Source organism: Plasmodium coatneyi, chromosome 12 (assembly GCF_001680005.1).
Source record: "Plasmodium coatneyi strain Hackeri chromosome 12, complete sequence".
Lineage (NCBI taxonomy): Eukaryota > Apicomplexa > Aconoidasida > Haemosporida > Plasmodiidae > Plasmodium > Plasmodium coatneyi.
In genome coordinates this window covers 2255953-2275867 of record NC_033567.1, presented here as the reverse complement: position 1 = coordinate 2275867, position 19915 = coordinate 2255953, and the positions used below count along the sequence as shown (strand labels likewise).

The 19915-nt window shown below is 40.4% G+C and overlaps 5 protein-coding genes across 5 annotated transcripts; 3 read left to right on the top strand and 2 right to left on the bottom strand.

Moving 5' to 3' along the window:
- Positions 1-209: 209 nt before the first annotated feature.
- On the top strand, positions 210-1631 carry PCOAH_00041580 (Uncharacterized protein; the record flags this gene model as incomplete). Its single annotated transcript, XM_020060946.1, has 1 exon — positions 210-1631. One exon carries the CDS (start codon positions 210-212, stop codon positions 1629-1631), a length of 1422 nt encoding a protein of 473 aa, XP_019916868.1.
- Positions 1632-3735: 2104 nt separating this feature from the next.
- On the bottom strand, positions 3736-6369 carry PCOAH_00041570 (Uncharacterized protein; the record flags this gene model as incomplete). Its single annotated transcript, XM_020060945.1, has 1 exon — positions 3736-6369. One exon carries the CDS (start codon positions 6367-6369, stop codon positions 3736-3738), a length of 2634 nt encoding a protein of 877 aa, XP_019917012.1.
- A 3246-nt stretch (positions 6370-9615) lies between these two features.
- Positions 9616-14328, top strand: PCOAH_00041560 (DNA helicase; the record flags this gene model as incomplete). Its single annotated transcript, XM_020060944.1, has 3 exons — positions 9616-9829; positions 10031-11026; positions 11186-14328. 3 exons carry the CDS (start codon positions 9616-9618, stop codon positions 14326-14328), a joined length of 4353 nt encoding a protein of 1450 aa, XP_019916721.1.
- A 1000-nt stretch (positions 14329-15328) lies between these two features.
- Positions 15329-16804, top strand: PCOAH_00041550 (Uncharacterized protein; the record flags this gene model as incomplete). The annotated part of the gene is made up of 4 exons (XM_020060943.1): positions 15329-16033; positions 16239-16316; positions 16557-16586; positions 16682-16804. The coding sequence occupies 4 exons, from the start codon at positions 15329-15331 to the stop codon at positions 16802-16804; spliced, it is 936 nt and encodes a 311-aa protein (XP_019916543.1).
- Positions 16805-16976: 172 nt separating this feature from the next.
- PCOAH_00041540 (UDP-N-acetylglucosamine pyrophosphorylase) lies at positions 16977-18584 on the bottom strand (the record flags this gene model as incomplete). Its single annotated transcript, XM_020060942.1, has 1 exon — positions 16977-18584. One exon carries the CDS (start codon positions 18582-18584, stop codon positions 16977-16979), a length of 1608 nt encoding a protein of 535 aa, XP_019916255.1.
- Between the last annotated feature and the right edge of the window lie 1331 nt (positions 18585-19915).

Genomic DNA, 19915 nt, shown 5'->3' with positions numbered 1-19915 from the left:
ATTAAAATCTGTTTGACAGTTCCGTTGTACAGCTCGCCTGTACGGTTATTTGGTTTATTTGTTTGTTTGTTTGTTTGCGGTTCGCCGTACCTCTCTCGTCAATTACAATTCTGCCGCTTCACCCGGCGAAAAGAGCGGAACATGGTTTGCATGTGCCAGCCGTTTATCGCGCCATCCCCAAAGAAACCCCCCCTTCGAAAGAGCTCACCATGTTGCATCTCATATGGTTCAGTAGCCACAACAAGTATGATGAATGCAAAATAACGGAATTAACATCGCTGCTGCATATATTCGGATACAAGGATGAGGGGGAGGCACTGCTCAAAGACACGAACAAGCACAAGGGTGAAGTGTTTGTTAAGGTGGACCTTCCAGAGGATATAGATTGGAAGAGTGTAATTTCGAGAAGCGTTTTAATAAAAGGTATTATACAAATTTGGAGTGAAGGAACAACATACGATGACGTATTAAATGACTTGCTAAAGAACGAGCATTTATTCTCTAACAATTTGGAGGATAAAAAATGGCGTTTCCATTTTAACTCTTTTGGGAAAATAGTCAGCCAAAATGATAAAGTAAAAAAGATGGAACATTTTAAAGTCATACTTGACAAATATCCGAAAGTCGATTTGTCCTCCCCGGAAGTAGAGTTAGGCCTTCTCGAAGAATATGACCAAAACAACCTTGGAATTTTAAAAAAAATATTTTTTGGGAAATGCATGGCTTTACGGAAGAACAACAAAACTTTGGTGTATAGAAGAAACGACGAAGGTCACATGATAAACGATGTAAGAACGAAGAAAACGCAACTAGCCTGGTGGATACATTACTCTCTAAACAAGAGACCCGTTTTGGGCCCCACGACAACTGACAACGAGTTAGCATTCCTCATGTGTAATATTGCCAAAGTGAAGGCAGGACATATTGTGTTGGATCCCTTCGTTGGGTCGGGGGGACTACTAATTACGTCCTCCATTTTTAACGCTATATGTGTAGGCAATGACATAGACATAAGGCTACTCAAGGGATATAAAATAGCATACTTGAATCCTCATATGCAACATAAAAGTAGGAATAAAAATATTTTTGAAAATTTTTTGCATTATGATTTGACCCTTCCGGAAATTCTCGTGTCTGATAATTCCAAGCCCGTTTGGAATGCCTTTCACAAACCGTGGGTTGATGCCATCGTTACGGATCCCCCGTATGGAAACAGGGCCACCGTCCGCATATGCCTGAGGAATGATCACACGGGGGGCTCTACCCAGGGGAAAATGCCCTCGAATGGGGTTACCCTTCCCGGTGGGGAAAACAGCGATAGCAGCGAAAGCGCAGATAACCGCGACAGTGTGGACAGTAAAAGAGTAAAATCTTTAATGACTACCAAAACGGTCACGTACAGCTGCACCGCCGCTGTGAAAGATTTGCTAAACATTGCTTCCATTACGCTGGTCGATAACGGCATGTTGGTGTTTCTCCTACCAGTGCAGTTGGACAATTTGGAAGAAGAAATTGCCATACTAAAGCATGACGACTTTTTTCTCATTTCGTACGACTTGCAAACGTTTACACCATGTTCTGGAAGGCTAATAGTATCGATGCAGCGGAAGTGTAGGAACACTTCTAATTAGTGACCCCCTAACTTTGTCATTTTTTCCACTTTGAGAAGCAGCCAAAGTGGGAGCGGACAGGAAACGTCTGGCTTCTCCCGTTTGACGCGCGCACAAAAGGAGCATGCAGCGCCATAGGCGTGGAAAAAAAAAATAGGCTTAATGGTTACCTATTTTTGCCCCATTTGTACTATCCGTTTGGCTTCCCCCACCTTTCTACGTGTACCAAATTAAAATTAATTAAGCTCTGCGTGTGTGGCATTTGCATGTTTGTTCAAAATTTTGCTAAAAAGTGCGTGCAATATGTACACAAGCATACCCTTAAATGTACACTTACCAATGTACCCCCCGCACACATGCACTCACTTATTTGTTTTCAAATCATCATGGTTTCACCCCGGACAGCGGCGCATTAGCCGCTATTATTGCTCTTGTTTGTGTTATCATTTTAAAACATTTTCAATTCATGCTTTTAAGAAAATGCATTGCATTTTTCCAACCCACATGTTTGCACATTCATATATATATATATATATTTTTTTTTTAAAGTTAAACGAACCTCAATTTTGTAAAAGATTACATTTTTATTATTCTTAACAGGACAGCAGGGAAGGAATAGACGGGGGTAGAAAAAATTGGCTGTGAATTTGCCCTGTAGACATGTTCGCTGTACACACAAATTTGTGCAGCGTATTTTTAATTCTTTCCTCTATTTTGGCACTTTAAATTGTAAGCAAAAATAAAATAAAATAAAATAAAATAAAAATAATACACTCCTTGAAACAGCAGACGGCAAGAAAACAGATCAGGGCAAATATGTTTTTTTCGATTACACGTACACTATGCATATGTAAATATATATCTGTATATTTATTTTTATTAAAATGTATACTCTGTTTTACATTGTTTACAAAAAAAAAAAGGAAAAAATGTTTCTTGAATTGCATTTTACGCAATGAAAAAATAGGAAGGGTGTAATGAAGAAGGAAAAGAAAAAAAAAAGAATAACGCTGCACATAGAAGTTAGTAATGTAGACACTGGGCAAATGGTGCTTACGGGAGAGCATTTCTTTGTATATAGGTGCGTGTATATGTGGGCATACGAGTTCACATGCACGTGCGACACTGCATAACCTCCCGCTTTGCGGATCTCCGAAACAGGGGGCGCATTTACATGAAACATAAATGTGCACTAAAAAGATGGGAAAGACACGCAAGCTACACAAATCTGCCGTAGAAGCGCTTCCATGTGGAGATGTATATGTATATGTGAACCTACATACATCCAAGCATGCGCCTGTTCAGATGATTTCGATTCGTGCGACTGGTTAGCTGTCCTCTCAACGTGTGACACTCGCGTAGGCCAAAATTATATTGCACGCAACGTGGTAATAACCGAACGGGGGGCATGCGTAGATGCATCGTTTATGCAACGTGTATCTTCAGGTTAGACGGGTTTCCTTCAAACGGATGTGCACGAAGGGCATGTGGGGGAACACACAAGGAAAAGAAAAAAATGGGAAAATTACGAGTTGCGCAAAAGCGCAAGACAGTAAAAGGGGGTCAATCGCGAGAAGGACCTCTTCCAAAAAATTGTCCCTTTCAACTACACACATTAGCGTACACATGAATGGGTAGGAGTGAAACGATGACGCATGCACTAGCGCTGGCGCGTGGCAGGCACGTAAACAAACAGCTGTGGTGTAACATATAAGTTGTGCACAAATATTACTACATATTGCGTTATGAAAATAACATGTGGAGGATATTGCAAAAAAAATTAACAGGGCATCATTTCTTGTGCACAAATTTCAGTATGCTACACGAATGAAACATAACACTAGGGGGCGTTAATCATGCCTGGGGCCGGTGGGAGTACCCGTAAGTACACTCCCCGCGTGGAAAAACGAGCGTCTTTGCGTGTGTGCATACAATATATATAATATATGTATGCACTTAGGGGCTCACGCGTGCAGATCTAATTCGCGTGGGTGTCACAAAAAAATTGAACAGTCAGAAGGGGCGTCCAGACTGAGGAACACACAACGATACGGGGGGAAAAGACAGAAAAAGCGGTGCACGCAGCTGATACAGATGAAACAGATAACAGCACCGAGACACCATGTTAAATGTCCGAGAAGGACACCGAACTGGGATTTAAAAAGAACTTTTTAATATTCTCGGTGAGCTCAAAACCTACGTTGTGCTGTTTCCATAATTCGCTTAATCTCTTTTCTTTATTCTTTTTCAAATCTTGGTACTTCCTCGAAAGGTCGTTAATTTTGTTGGTAAGTGGCTCCAGAAAAGTTGCAAGATTTTTCTTACACTTTACTGATAGGGTCATTTTATTTCTATCCATCATACTAGGCTTTATGTTAATATCGGAGACATACTGTGGCAGCATTTCTATAAGCTGCGCTATTTTCCCCTCATCCATCTGGAACCCTTTATTCGTTTTATACTTGTCTGCAATTTTTTTAGAGAAAGTATTTATTTCTATGACAGTTTGCGTTCCTTCGACTATAAATGTGTCGTGGATAATTTCTGCAATCCATGTTGCGTCTTCAAATTTTTTTTTTTCACTCAATACGGTTTCGTGTTCTTTATCAAATTTCGTTTTAATTTCTTTTATAATATTTTTTTTGTTTGCTTCTTCCCTTATCTGTTTCATGTTATTTGTTTCCTTTTTTCTGGGAGAATCCCCCATGTAGTTATTATTGAACGAACTGGCGAATGGACTTCCGCCCCCACCGAGCATGTTTGATCTTCTTCTGTTTCTTCCTAAGGGAGTCCTCGTTTTCTCCTTTTGCATATCTTTTAAAAAGGTTCCATTTTTTCTGAAGTCGTTCGTAGCACATTTTATGGGACTGTCCTGGATAACAATAAAATCATCTGCATTGCTCTCTTGAGGGGTCTGCGCCAGTTGGGCCAGAATTTTATTCTCCTCCAACGTAACGGATGGGAATAAAATATCCTTAAAGTTAAACTTTGAATGCCATTTTTTAAGTTCAGAATATTTGGGGCAATAAAAGTCGGGGTTAATTTCTCTTAACAATTCGTTATGCTTCACATTAACCCAATTTATGATGATCCTTTTTAACATTTCTAGTTTATCAGAATGGCTGTACTTATATATATTTTCGCACAAATCTGTATGTTCCCTTATTTGTATATCTTCCACCTTTCTTCCTGTGACAAATTCTGGGTAAGCTTCTTGATTCGCTTCAAAAATTTCCTTCGTTATGACTACCTTATTTAGCTGTATCAAATTGGGTGCTATCCATGCCAGTTGCTTCAATGCTTCGATGCTAAAGGATGGGCAGTTACTTAACCTTATCACTTCTTGTTTGACTAGCTGATAAAAGGCGGGTACATTCATTTGGTGTCTTCTCGACACGGACACTGACAAACCTCTGTATATGCCTAGCAAGACGGCTGGGGTTTCTATCTGACTTATATCAAACAAGGTGTCTAGATCTTTGGAATAGGCTTCATAAATTGGGGTCAATGGGTTCTGTTTCTGTTTGGACATTTGATCCATAGATGCAGCGTTCTTTTCGGTTTTATTGCTGCCTTTTATAATAACGGGGTTGACTTCGTAGTCGATCCATATTGTGTGGTTGTTTTCGTCTTCTCCCCCTTCGCGGTGATGGCCCCTACTACTTTTCTGCGAGCTCTTGCTGGGGCTAATGGTGCTCGTACTATTAGTGCTGGTACTGTTGGTGCTGTTTGGGCTCTGCCCGCTATTCTCACTCTTACCGCTATAGCCACTTCTACCGCTGTTGGCGCTGGTGCCACTGTTAACACCATTCTGCTTGTTTTGCTTATTCTTACCACCCTGGCGCAATATGTTGAGCATCTTCTTCGTGTTCACATTGGCCCCATTTTCCACCTTCCTGTTCCTAGTCCTGGGGGATTCCTTAGTACTGTTTAACATTTTCGTGTTGGATCTTCTCAAGGAAGGAGATACCTCCTTCTTATTTGGCCACGAGTTGTTTTCATAGTTGGACGTGAAACAGTCTATGTACTTATTTTCGTAGTTGTCAATTTGGTTGGAATTTTTCTTACTATTAAATTCGTGCTCACTTATGATGCAAGCCTTATGCTTGAAAAGGCAACGGAAGTCATCATATGTCATGTGTGGGTTACTTTCCCCTGATAGGGGAAATTTGCTAGGAGTCACAACAGGGGCTACACATTTTGGAGGGTTCACATAATTGGTAATGGTAATGCACTTATTACCTATTAAGCTTTCATCAGGGTTTATCATATCCATTTCACATGGCGTTTTATACTTTTTCAAAGTTGATGGATTATCAATACCGGAATAGTACATCCCTACGTTACTCTTTTTTGGTGTTTGCCATCCGTTATTCATAAAGGAGGATTCGCTTTTTTCCGCCGTATTGGTTGTGAAACGACCGTTCGTGTCTGTGTTGTCCACACTGTCTGCTTTGTCACCTCCCTCATCTGTCATTTCATTTTTGTACAATCCTTCCATCTTTTGCATATTCGTGTAATCGTATCCCGTTTTTGTAATGTCCTTTTTGACTCGCTTGATTTTGCTGATCGATCTGTTATCCCCTTCTTCGTTGTTAAAATTTCTGGACTTTTTTCTGTTTGTTTGTTTTTTACTTGGGCTACTTTCCACCTGGTTGTTGTTCATATTGAAGCTCTTCATGGCCATACTTTTTTTCGTTCGATCAAAGACCCTAGGGGTCATGCTGTCTTCATCAATGATGTCTCCTTCGTAATCCATTTTGAAATAGGTTTAACTGTGTGGCGACAAAACGCTGTTTTGTTATCGTTACAGTTTTGCTCCTGCGAACTGGGCAAGCGTTTTCCAGAGTGAACCAATGGATGATCACCGCGTGATGATACACACAGGACAAAGGTGCACACAGTGAAGGTTCACCCCCTGGGCGCGTGTATTTTCCCGCCTTTGCGCAATTTTCCGCGGTGCCTTTTGCGTTACTTGTTAGGAAAACGAATGCTGCGCACAGCTCCTGTGCAATTTTTTGAGCACATTTTTTCTGAGTAAGCCCACCGCGGGGAAAATACGCGCAACTGGTACGTAAACGTAAATTACGCGGTGTGCCACTGTGTAATAATGCTGCGTTCGCGGCTCGAAAAATTCATACACTCACAGGCGTGCTTACATGCCAATATATTTTACAAGGATGCGAAAAATATGTAATAACTTACTGTGCGCATTTTTTATTTTATTTTTTTTAAAGATGATTTAAAAAAAAAAAAAGAATATTTTTATTTTTTTTCATAAAATATGTGAATATGCAAGCGCGGAAAAGTATTAAACATTTTAACGAACATACTGTATTTTATTTTTATTTTTTTTTTTTTTCCAGCTTGGCAAGTTGCTACTAAGGAAGCATGCGTGAAGGGTTAAGCCCTGCACATAATATTCCACGATTTACATTTCGCAGTTTGCGCCCCAGAAAAATGTGCTTATTGTGTATCTGTCCGTACGTATGTGCAAAGTGCGTGTATTTAGTTAAACCGAAAATGTGAGCGCGAAAAGCTCTTTATTTTGTTACTTCTCCCCCACACCAAAAAGAAATATATACATATATATATAAGTTTTATGCGCGCATTGTGTACTATTTTTTTTTTTTCTTGTGAATGTTTTTTGGCTTTACACGCTAAAAAAAAAAAAAAAAAAGGTACACCTCAAATGTGCGCAATTTAACGTGCAATAAACACATACACATATTCGAATGAGCATGCGTGCGCCTTTCAGCGTTATGTGCAGTAAAAGAGGCCTTACATTAGTGATATTGTGCAAAAATAGAAGGTACGCTTAGCAGCACTCATCATTTATAAATTGTGCTTATGTATTTAGCCTGTGAGAATGGCATACGGAATGGGTGTTAGTTACCTTTTAAAAGATGAGGGGCGGGGTTTAATTTTTTTTTTCCCAGTTTGCACATTTGCGCTTTTGCGTGTTCGTGCTTCGCTTAAAGAGTGTTAAGCGGAAAAGAGAGGGAGAAATTTAAACGAATCCTTTTTGTTGAAGGGAAATGGACGTTCTACCCAGGGTGCTTAAAAAATGTGTTCTCATTTTTACGCCTTTTATTTTATTTTATTTTATTTTTTCCACGCGCGCGAAATTTTACATAAATGCCAGGGGGAAATGTGTGGGGAAATTTTGTCAAGCAGTAAGGAGGTACGAATGCGGATGATGGGCCCCCGGAAAAGGATTTCAAATCATCGCCCTTGGCAAAATAGTTTTTGCTTGCCGCCTTTTTGATATTCCCCGGTCCACGCCCTTGTCCCATGCGTACATTTATTTTCGCAAATGAAACATATAGCTGATGACGAATTTACACAATTGACAAATTTGCGAATGACAGGTTTACCGTTGATAAGTAACAAATTGGACGCGTTATCTCCACGTCGGAAATGCCTTAGCCGTGCCTGTATACACCACAGTTTGACTACATTTTTTTTCCCATAAGAACGCGATACAAAAAACGAACCGCGCAAAATTACAAAAATGAAAAGCCATAACTTGTATGAACAACTGAAAGGAAGTTTTCTTCGTTGCCTGCTCCGTAACAGCCGCACGATGGCCCATTTAAAGATGAGAAGTTTCACACTGAACGGTTATATAGTGTTTTCGATATAAGTAAAAAAACACATAGCAGCAGTCCAAATTAGGTTTTAATTTCTCAATTCCGCGTGTACTTATTTTCCCGATCTCTCATTTTGTTTTCCCGTTTTCCCCTTTTTAATTTTCTCCTTTCATTTTGCCCTATCCGGTTTGTTCTCCGTTTTTTTTTTTTTTTTTTTTTAAACGCTCCAAATGGTAAATAGCCCATTTTACACGAAAAAAATATACATTCAATGAAAGAAAAAAAAAAAAAAAACAATAACATTATCGTTATCATTAGCACTGTCACATTTACGCCAATCGTAAGTACATGTAATTCACATAAATTCGAAATTCCCCAAGGAGTTGCAATATTTTTTTATACCTTTAATTTATGCTGTGCATTTTACGAAACTCTCTCCTTTTAATGGCGTTAAATAGCCACGGGGAATGCGTTATTTAGCAGCATAAGATATTTCGATGGCAAGTAAAAGCACGTACACGAATGTGCATAAGGTAGAACTGTAAGCCTTTTTCTACCTCCCGTCATGCATCACAAAGCCAAAAGGTCATTCATGCGATGGCATATGCGTTTACATATGTGCAATTGTATACGTAGACCACTGCTTTGCCCCTTTGTATGCCCCTCCGTTCATCAGTGCGCGCACCCGCACCTTTGTTTCAGTTTTTAATTTTGTAAGCATTTGTGTTGAAGATTTTTGTCTTCACTTTGTCTTCCCTTTTGCCAATTCTTCACCCCTTTTTGATTCCCATTTTTGGACATTTTTTTTTTATACTACGAAACCATTTGTAGTATGCTCAACATACGTTAACTAGACGGAAGTACATTTTAGCTCCGCTTGGGAAGCAAAAAAATAGGCATGTAATGTTCGACACCTTTGCGACTTCTCACGCGTTGATACCATCGCGGATTGGGCGCCCCCCATGTCTACATGCACAAACGTGCTAACGGCTTGCGTATATGTTCCCTTGCCATGCAATGTAGCAAATAAGGGCAGACCGCATCGCACGTCTTGAGGCACGCGCGTTTTGATGCATGGGTATGTGGGTGTGCTGCGCGCAGGTGTAGACCGCAAGGGTGAAAAGACACAAAGGGGAAAAACGCAGAGATGTAATGTGGAGAGACTAAAGAGCTTCCACGTCGCTTCCCCCCTCAGCGCGCAGCTTTACATTAAACGCAATTTCTTTTGAATACAATTTTGTATCTAGCAAAAAGTATGTGATTCATTTATTTTAAGTATGCTTTGTTATAATTAGACCCTTTTTTTTTTTTTCTTTTTTAATTTTTGCATTACTCGTTTGATAATTTTTTGTATTTTTTTTTTCAATTTTCCTTCTCATCTGCAAAACCATAAATGAATGTTTTTATCTTAAATGACAAGCTCAAATTATTTTAAAAATGGAGCGAATAATTATGAAGAATGCGTTGGCAATTTGGGGGAGGAAAGCTATGATAGCGACGTCATAGAAATTATAAGCTTAAATGAGAACCAGCCCCGGTGCAACACGGTGTCAAGATTTGCTAACATTGGGGGAGTGCGTCATGGAAGGAGTAACTACGGCACGTCGATGGAGGGATTCAGCGACAGTAAGTGCTTCAACTGGAGTTAAAGGGGCAACTATATTTTTTTGCCTTTTCCCGTTCACAAAATTGAAGTGTTCCTATTTATTTCCATGGTTTGATTCATGTTATTGCTCCATTTTTATGCCGTCCACACATATACATGCATACACGTAGATACACACCCCAATCGATTGTTCAAACAACTCTCTCCTTTTCCCCACGCAGTCGAAATTATAGAGGATATAAACATGTACAACTATGAGCAGATAAAGTTAGCCAGGATGAAAGAATTCGAGGCGTCGAACAGGAGAGCAGAATTGATAAGAGACAAAGGAGTCTTCTTTGAGTACTACCTAGGGTGCATAGAAACGGACTCCATTATTCTATCTAGCGAAATATGCGACGTAAAGAGTGACAAGGATATTGAGATCTGCTACGAGATAACACCGAAATCGACCAAGCGGTCATATTCCCCCATGTATATGCTAAAGGTGAATAAAAATTATGTTATGTCTAACGACTATATTAAGGTGATAGGTAGAAACATTCCCACAAGTAATAAAAAAGTTAAGAAAAAAAAAGTGCTAACAAAGAAAGGTAATAATTCTCCACTATGCAATGAAGAATATTCAGAAGTTAATGTCGAATCCAATAAAATTATATCGGCAGATAAAAAGTTCGTAGAATTTGATAAGTGCAAAAGTGAAATTTTAAAAGATATAAATGAGGGCTACTCATGCATAAGAATCAAGCATAATAATAATAGAGATGTCTCAAAAATTAAGAGCAATTTGTCTAAAACGTTATGTGTACTCCTTGTTTTGAATGCTATCAGAATAGAAATTATGTTAGAAAAAGTTTCCTTATGTGATTTAAAATTTGGGGGGAGTTTAAGAACCTTTATTCATGTCATTTTATACCCTGATTCTTTTAAAATTGACTCTCATAAATTTCATGAGTATAATTCTTTAATTAAATACAGTGTTGATAATTTATTTAAGGAGCTTAGAATCACGCCATTGCGGTTAGCCAAAAATGTTGACATGGATTCCTTTGAAAGTGCTCATATTAAGATAAATAAGGGAAGTTTCCTATCCCCTTCCAGCAGTGTTCTTAAGGGCGACCCTTCCATGTATGGTAACAAGGACCGGGCGGGGGACACCTCCTTTGGTTTCAGCACCCCCTACAAGGCGCTCTGCGGCCCGAGGAGATCCGTCTTAGGTATGTCACCAGTAATAAGATAAAATGCGAAAAAGGGAACCATTTGTAGTGGCTCCCCTAAGGGATGCGCAATTTACCTCGCATAGGGGTGTACTCCTGTAGAAAGTAAAACCCGTTGCAAATCGTTTGACGCCTTATCGCTCTTCACCCCCTCGTTAGACCCGGCTGCCCTCAGCGTAACCAAGGAGGAAGACGAAATTTTGGACTCCCTCAGCGAAAACGAGATGGAGGAAAACAACGAAGAAGCAACGAACATGGTTTTTGTGGAAGAGAAATATCGCGGAGGGTATTTACTAGAAGAGTTCGAGGAAATTCACCCGGACAAGTTTTACTTCAAACCTACGCTGAAAACGTACCAGGCGGAAGGCGTGTGGTGGATGTACACCAAGGAAAACCCCCCCGAATATTTCAAAGAGAAAAACAGAAAAAAAGAGGACATAAAAGAAATCGTTATTGATGAAGTCGTTAAGGATAACACTAACTTTAAAGGCGTGGCAAGGAACAGGACGCAGGTGCATTCCATAATAAGTGCGAAGTTCGCCCCGAAGGTGGATCTGACGGAGGGCCCTCTCTCCGATTGTAAAGTAGAGCAGAGTGGAAGCACCCCTCAGTGTAAGATCGAACCGATGGACACGCCTACCCAAAACGAGGTGAAACGGAACGACTTGCCCATCAAACGGGAGAAGACCAAGTCGCCCGACCAAAAGGAACACAACAGCGACGAAGAAAATGACGACGACGATGATGACGACATTCGGAACAAGCAACCGCTTAACCCCCTGTGGGAGGAACACGCGTTTATTCCCAACATAAAAATTTATGAAAAAGACAACCTGGTGTGCGTGCTAAAATATTTCTATGTAAACAAATTAACGGGGTGCTTTTCGCTGACGTTTCCGCAATATGTGCCCCAATTCAGGGGTGGCATACTATCGGATGAAATGGGACTAGGAAAAACCATACAAAGTATAGGATTAATAGTGCACGATGTTTGCCAGAACAAATTGCATTTACAAAACAGGAACAATGAAAATAAGAACAACATTACTTACTTGATAGAGAATACCATCAAGGGACTTAATTTTAAAAAAGGGGGGACATTAATTATTGCCCCGTTAGCTCTGATCTATCAGTGGAAACAAGAAATCGAGAAACACACCAGGGAGGGGTTCCTCACGTCCTACATTTACTACGGCACCGCCAAGGATATAACCAGCGAAGAGTTGTGTAAGTTCTCCGTGGTATTGACCACCTATTCGACACTAGTCTCTGAGTATAAGAACACGCTGAGTAAGAAAGGGAATAATGATGAACATAACAACCAACAAGGAAAGATCGATGATATTGCGAAAAGTAAACACGACCATGGGGACGCTGGATTCACCAAGGGGAGCCCAAAAGAAGAGAAAGTCAAGGATGAGTTTCCCAACCGTGGCGCAAAAGGTATCAGTTCGAAAACGAGTCCACAAAGTGGAACAAATAGTGGGAGCCCCCAAATAAACAACTTTTTCAAAAAGACTGTTCTGGGCACAAAAATGGCAAAGACAAGTAATAGCACGGTAAAATCAAGTGACGATAGGAAGAACACAAAACAGGGAACCCCGAAAAAAGAGTGTCCCTTGTATAGAATAACATGGAGAAGAATCATTATCGATGAAGCACATGTGATAAAAAATAAAAACTCCATTCAGTCTATTGCAGTGTGGAAATTGCGAGGAGAAAGAAACTGGTGCTTGACGGGAACTCCTATACAGAATTCGATCTTTGACATTTTCCCACTGTTCAGATTTTTAGGGATCAAACCCTATGGGACCATTGAATGGTGGAACAAAGAAATTATAGATTACGTAAACAGAAGCAAATTGAACTTAGCCCTGGATGTAGTAAGGAAAATATCATCTCCCATTTTGCTGAGGAGAACAAAAAAGTCCAGGACAAAAAATGGAGACTATATTATATCTCTGCCGAAGAAGAATGTGCACCTCATGAAGCTGAAGTTTTCCATGGAGGAAGAAGATTTTTACAGGGCCATATTTTATCGAAGCAAAACCAAATTTGACACATACATGCATGATGGAAATGTGTTAAGTCATTACTCCCACGTTTTGCAGTTATTGCTGAGGCTGAGACAGTGCTGCTCGCACCCACTGCTTCTGTTCTCTAAGCCTTTCTTCGAGGAATGGAATCAAGAGGACATAAACAACGCGCTGCAAAAAAAGGACGACGATGAGTGGAAAGGGAAAAACGAAGGAGACAGTTATTCCTTCCAGACAAATGGCAGCCCTGGGAGAGACACTCCGTTTAGCAGTTCCCACCCTAAGGATATAGCAGATGATCCACCCAAACGGGGGGATGACCTCATATACAACTTCATGCTAGGGGCGACGCATTCAAATAAACTGGACGATGATTACGTCCAAATGATAGACCTGCTAAAAGGAGGAAATGCAATTCAGTGCGTAATCTGTTTGGAAGACGCTGTGTACCCACTAATTAGCAAATGCATGCATATCATGTGCAAAAAATGTGCAGACAATTATTTCCACTTAACCCAAATAGCAGAGAAGAAGTGCCCAGCATGCAATCAATACATAAGTTTAAAATCGTTGAAAACGCTACAGGAGAATAAATCACCTCTAGATGAACTTCTAAAAAAAATGAAAAAGGAAAACTTCGTGTACTCCACAAAATTGAAGCAACTATTTGATCATATACAAAATGACATGAAAAATGAACTACACATTGTTGTATTTTCCCAATGGATTGGATTTCTTAAAATTATACAAAAATTACTAACTTTGCATAATATTCCCAACAAAATATATGACGGATCTTTAACATATGAAGAGAGAAAAGCTACTCTCCTTTGGTTTAATGTACAAAAGGGGAAAGTGTACCAACCGGGAATTGGATTTACTAAACCTTCTTCTCCAATTCCTGTAGAAAAATTCTCTGGAAAAGTTCTCTTATGTTCGCTGAAAGCAGGTGGAGTTGGTCTCAACCTTACCGTTTCGTCCAAAGTGTATTTGATGGACTTGTGGTGGAACCCGGCCATCGAAGACCAGGCCTTTGAACGTGTCCACAGAATTGGACAGCTAAAGGACGTTAGCATTTACAAGTTCGTTTTGGAAAAAACAGTGGAAGAAAGAATTCTACAAATCCATCAGAGCAAGCAGTACACGGCAAACCAAATTTTAACTCAAGAGGGCAACAAACTTAACTCAGAGATGAAATTCGCTCCGCAGAAATTGGGCATGGACGACTTCATCCTCATGTTCAAGGATTGGAATGCGGAAGAGTAGATCGCCCCTGAGGTCGGGGGAAGAGGAACCAAGTAACCAAAGGTGCATGTCAATGTTTGGACCATTGCACCGCGGTGTGCATGTGGCTACACATTGCAATAAAAAAAAAAAAAAAAAAAAAAAAAAAAAAGAAAAAACGTTTTGATCGTCACTCCGTTGAGCATACGCTGTACCTCTGGGGTGGTGTGATGGCATGCGCTCCTTCCGATGGTGCGCAACTTCTGGCTATCAGCACAAAATACGGCCACTTGATTAATTCCGTCCCGTGTGTGTTTGAAAAGCCCGCCTTTTTTTGCGTTTTAAGAGTGGCCATCCGCCTATAATTGTGAAATGTATTTTTTTTTTTTGCAGTCAGAGTAAACCCGCGGGACGGCGTGTGCATGTAACATTTTTAATTTTACCTTTTCATTTTTGAATTTTTAAATTTGGAAACCTTTTTGTGTCATCCCTATTGATGGGCCTCCCAACTGCCCAAATAATAACTCTCATTTGTGCAACATGCAACAGCCATTTTTGACGCTTGCCCGTTTGTAAATGTATAATATAAAGATTCTTAAGGCACCGCGGGAAATAACACGCGCGAAGAGCTCGCTGAGGTTTTCACATCGCTCTAGAACCTGAGCGAATTTGATGAAAGAAATACACAACTTGAGAAAAATTCACGAATGGGGGAGAAAATGAACAAAAATGCCAAATTGTGAAAGATCTTCCACCACAGATCATTGGTATATCATCTCAGCCTGTGCAAAAGGGTCAAATAGGCAAACTTCCCTAGAGTTCTCGCATTATATATATATATATATATAAAAGGAACTGTGTTGCGCTTCTCCCCAAAAGGGGAACACATTTTTTGTTGTTTTTACGGGAGAGGAAGAAAAATCCTATTTCAAGTTCCCCCATTTAATGTGTTCTCTTTTTTTTTTTAACACTGTTTTTCTTCCTCATTATTTCGTACCACATGTCGAATGTGTGCGTGATGTTCCTGCCCCTGCTCGCGTAAATGTACAGGCTGGCGAACGGGAAAGTCCTCCTCCGAGTGATTCTTTTTCTGGTCTGTAGACATATAACCATTTTAGTAAGATCCCAGGGATGCTACAGTAGAAGCAACTATCGCGCCGCCCAGTTAACCGAAGCCACCTTGCCCAATGGAGTGAACATACGGAAAAGACCATACTACTTTGTAAAGCAAAAGAGATGTCCAAAAAATGGCATAAAAAAGATAAGCAACAAATTGTACGAGGCAAACACACAGAGACCAGAAAGGAAGTTCGATTGTTCCGAAATAAACATAAGAAATGATAAGAAATTTGTAAAATATGCAAAAAAACCAGCCAGTCCAATGTCAAACCTGTTTTATTTTTCTCCTTTTAAAAATATCATAAGCAGTTTTGAACCTGTCGATATGGACATTAAAAGGAAGTTAAGGGAAGAAGGATTTCAATATGAAAGTGAAAAATCTGACTCGAATATTTTTCCGTCCTTAGATGAAATAATAAGAGACGGAGATCCCAGCACCAACATGCATTTCTACAGAAGGAAAAAGTTAAAGAGTATACTTTATAGGGACCCTAACAGATTTGTTAACGCTAGGAAGTTCATCGAAAATTACAATAAAAGGGCTCCACCAGATAAGCAGATAAATTACGACTTGTTCAGGTGTGACATTTTTTATGTGCACTCTGATGGAACAATAATGAATATTGAGGTAAGATAGGCGAGCTTGGAAAGAAGGGCAGGATAAGGGGATACAATAAAAAGGGGTCAAACACCCCAGTGGAGAGCCGCTACATGCGATTACATGCACGTGCACATATACGTGTGCTAAGGCAGAGACGTTTGAGTAGACTGTTCCCACCCCATGTAACACCCCTCTCCGTTCAATTTCAATTTGTGATTCCCCTTCCTTGCAGGAGAACAGACCCCCTTACGACAAGAAGCTGGAGGAAAGCGAGCGGGATAAGGAACCCAGATTCGTCATCCAGGCAGCGGTGAGCAGGAAGAAAAACGAAAATGTGCACGATTGTGCAAAAGTGTGGAGTTATAAGCGCACTTTTCTTATTTAGCACTTCCTCCAAATTAGCCCCTATATCTGCGCTGCATCGCATTAAAAAGGAATGAGCTGTGTTTTTATTTTTTTCGAATGTGTGTACAATAATTAACGTGCTGTTCCACTGCATGATTAACCCCATCCACATACGCTCCTTTCCCCACCTGAACATTATTTGCAGCCCGGACATGCAAAGGAACATAACTTAAAGGTACAGCTGGGATGGACACGTTGTACAAATGTGCACCATTTTTGTTACCCCTTCACCATCCCTACATCACCGCTACGTCAACGCCTCCCCCCCAGGTTGGAGACAAATTCCCGGTGATCAACGAAGAGCAGAAGAAGATCCTGTTCGACAACCACTTCGCAAAGCCCAAAAAAATTAGAGACCCTCTGGTCCTACCGGATGGACGCAAAATTCCTTAAACTGCAGAAGAAAGTTAGTATATCCGGTTGGAGAAGCTAAATATATGAGTAACTATGTGTGCTTAGTTGCATGGTACAGCTGGGTCATATTACGTTTTTCCTTAGCCCCCTCTTTCCCCTGTAAAGTCCGCATGAATGTGTGTTTTTTTAAGAGCTGTTTCCGAATGAGCAGTTAGGAGGGTGAAGGCAAATCGAGCGCAAACGGCAGGTGCACATTTTTCTGTGCAGGCAAGTGAAAAAAAAAAGTTCCATCGTAAGACACAAGAGGAGAAATTTCACACCAGTTGAGATTCTCCACAGGGTTAGGAACTATGGTGAAGTTCATATTTTCAAGCCACGCTGTATGCATCTTACTTAATTTTTTTTGTGCATTTAGGATAGCCATTCCATTGTCGTTACTTTTTATTGGACAAAATTCATCATCTCTGGAAACTTCTAAAGATAAAATCCTTTTGGCATATTTAAAAACGTCAAAAATGAAATATTCGTAGCAGTAAAGGGGGGAAGAAGTGACCAAAGGACTGTCCCCATTTTTACCCTCCCCAAAATTGTAGTACTCCTTCTTCTTCACTATTTGATGCATCTTCATATGGTTGTAAAGTTTACCCTTTACAATCTGGTGTAAGAAAGATAGAGAAAAAATGTGGTGACAAATGTTGCCATATGTAAAGAGCTCCGGGTTGTTCAAAATGTATTCGTTCAATTCTGTGTATTCACACACGGAGAATTCGTTCTTGATGGTGTTGTCGGATGGCTCCTTTTTTGTTGCCCGCTTTAGGCAAAAAATGCCCATTGATCCTACATCCTCCATTTTAACCGCCTTATTAGCAACATCGCAATGGAAAAAGGAACAAAAACCAATTAACACAGGGTCACATATTTTATTTAACACGTTATCAATACTTACAACTTGAACGTATTTTATTTTTTTTCTCATCATATCTTCAATTATTTGGTTTTTGTGGAGGGCACTGAAGAGGTCTCCATTTCCCCCGGGAGATGTCAGCAACGTATTCTCATTAGACAGGACGATATTGTAGTTAAAATCGGTGGCATAATTATTGCTCTGCTTAAAAAATTTTATATTTTCCTTTTTTAATCCGAAAAAATTTTTCTCTTCCAAAAAGTGAACCGTTTCGTTGTGTGTGTACTCGGACGTCATTACGTAGACGTAGATGGTCGTTCCGTTGGAGGAGTTACTCTTCGGGGAGGGGGGTTCCCCTCTTGCACTTGATCGGATGGAGCAGTCCATGATACTTTTCCCACTGGCATGATCATGCTCCCCCTGAACCGTGTCAACTGCTACAGTGTACTCTACCAAAAATTTTACTTGCTCAAAGTAGAATTGGAAGAATGTCTTCTTCAGAACTGGCGTAATTTCTAGTAACCCCTTCGGCTTCCTGAAGCCAAGACGGGATCCCATACCACCAGCTAAGATCAAAACGGCGACTTCACTCTGTTTAATAATTTCCAGACCTATATGTTTCAATTCGTTCCTTAAGTCTGCTTTTTTATACGTGTCGATAAATATGCTCCCGTTGGGTGGCTCCTCATTACACTCGTGGATGCTACTGATGTTGATGAGTGGAGGCGCTTCCAACACATACTCCTCCCCTTCCCCTTCTTCACTTTTTGCATTACGTATTTCGCTCAATTGTTTTAGAAAATCTTCCAAATGGGTTGGGTCCAAATTGGTGAAATTGCCTGGGCCGATGCGCTTCACATGATCACACAGCGATAGCTGCCTTTGTTTCTTAAGTACCTTAAGAATGTTATCCATCGGGGGTTAGGAAGTGGCCAAACGAGGGAAGGCAACACTTTTTTCACACGGCGCAGGAAAGGATGCACCTTTGGGAGGGGGTCTCATCCATATGGACATCGAACAATCACCTGTGCAGTCTGCTCATGCGTGATCACTACGATCGTTATAATAACTCTGCTCATTTGTTCAAAGACTACTCCGCACAAATAGCCGTGGTGCAACGGTAAGCTGCAGCCCTTCGCTAGAGCAGCCAACTTTGTGCGTCCAAAAAAACCCAAGGCTACATCCCCTACAAAATGGAGAACGAGCAGGAGCCTATAAATGGGGACCTTTTAACTGAATATTAGGCAAAAAAAAAAAGATCAGCGCATCCTTTCGCACTCTCAACAATGTTAAATGTAGCAATTGCGAGGGGTCCCTTTTTTTTTTTTTTCCTCTTGGATGCGCTTCTCCCAGCCCATGCGGTTGTTCCCCCTTCAAAAGGGGTAAAATTGACTTCCCCAAGAAAAAAAAATTATATATATCTATACATATTTGTACATATCTGTGCGCACATACGACGCGTAAATGTTCATTGTTGGTGTGTTCAAATTAGGGAAAAGACTTTTCTAAAAAATTATGAGTTCTTGGCAGAATAAAAAAAAAGTCTAAGAGGGTCACAAAATGGGTAGGCGCCAAAGCGGCAAAAAAAAAGTTGTCTGCATACAGTTCATATGCTATGCATGTACATATCCAGGACACACACAATTGCGTCGGCACGCACTTGTTTTCACATGCGCGTGTTATACACGACATGTGCCATCTTAAAAAACGAATGGGTTGATAAAACAGGGGACTGATAAGTACGAATAAAATGGGGGGGACGAATACCACGTGGCGGATGGGGCGACAAGGTAAACGAGAAAAGTGAGATTAAAAAAAAAAAAAAAAAAATTAATTAATAACAACACGCAGTGCAAAGGGGACAAGCACACTTAAAACATGTGCACAAGTCTGTGCGTAAATATTCATACAATGCCATATAGTGTATTCTTGAAAACGCGTAGAAAAAAAAAAAAATCACTTTTTCATCACTGCGTGCAACAAATTATATATATTTATGTTACATCCAAACAGACGTGTACACTCGGCGCAGCTTAGCTGTACAGGGTGGCCACCTTTTCCAAATAGAAGGAGGCTACTCACTTGCACTTGCGCGCTTCCACCTTCGAATCGGGCGCCATCATCTCACTCATCACCTTTTGAATCGTTCTCTATGCCAACATGCACACAACTGCGTCACTGGGAAAAAACAAACCCGAGAAAGTTATAGCAAAAAAAGGGGTGTGTGGTGCACCTCCCTTACATAA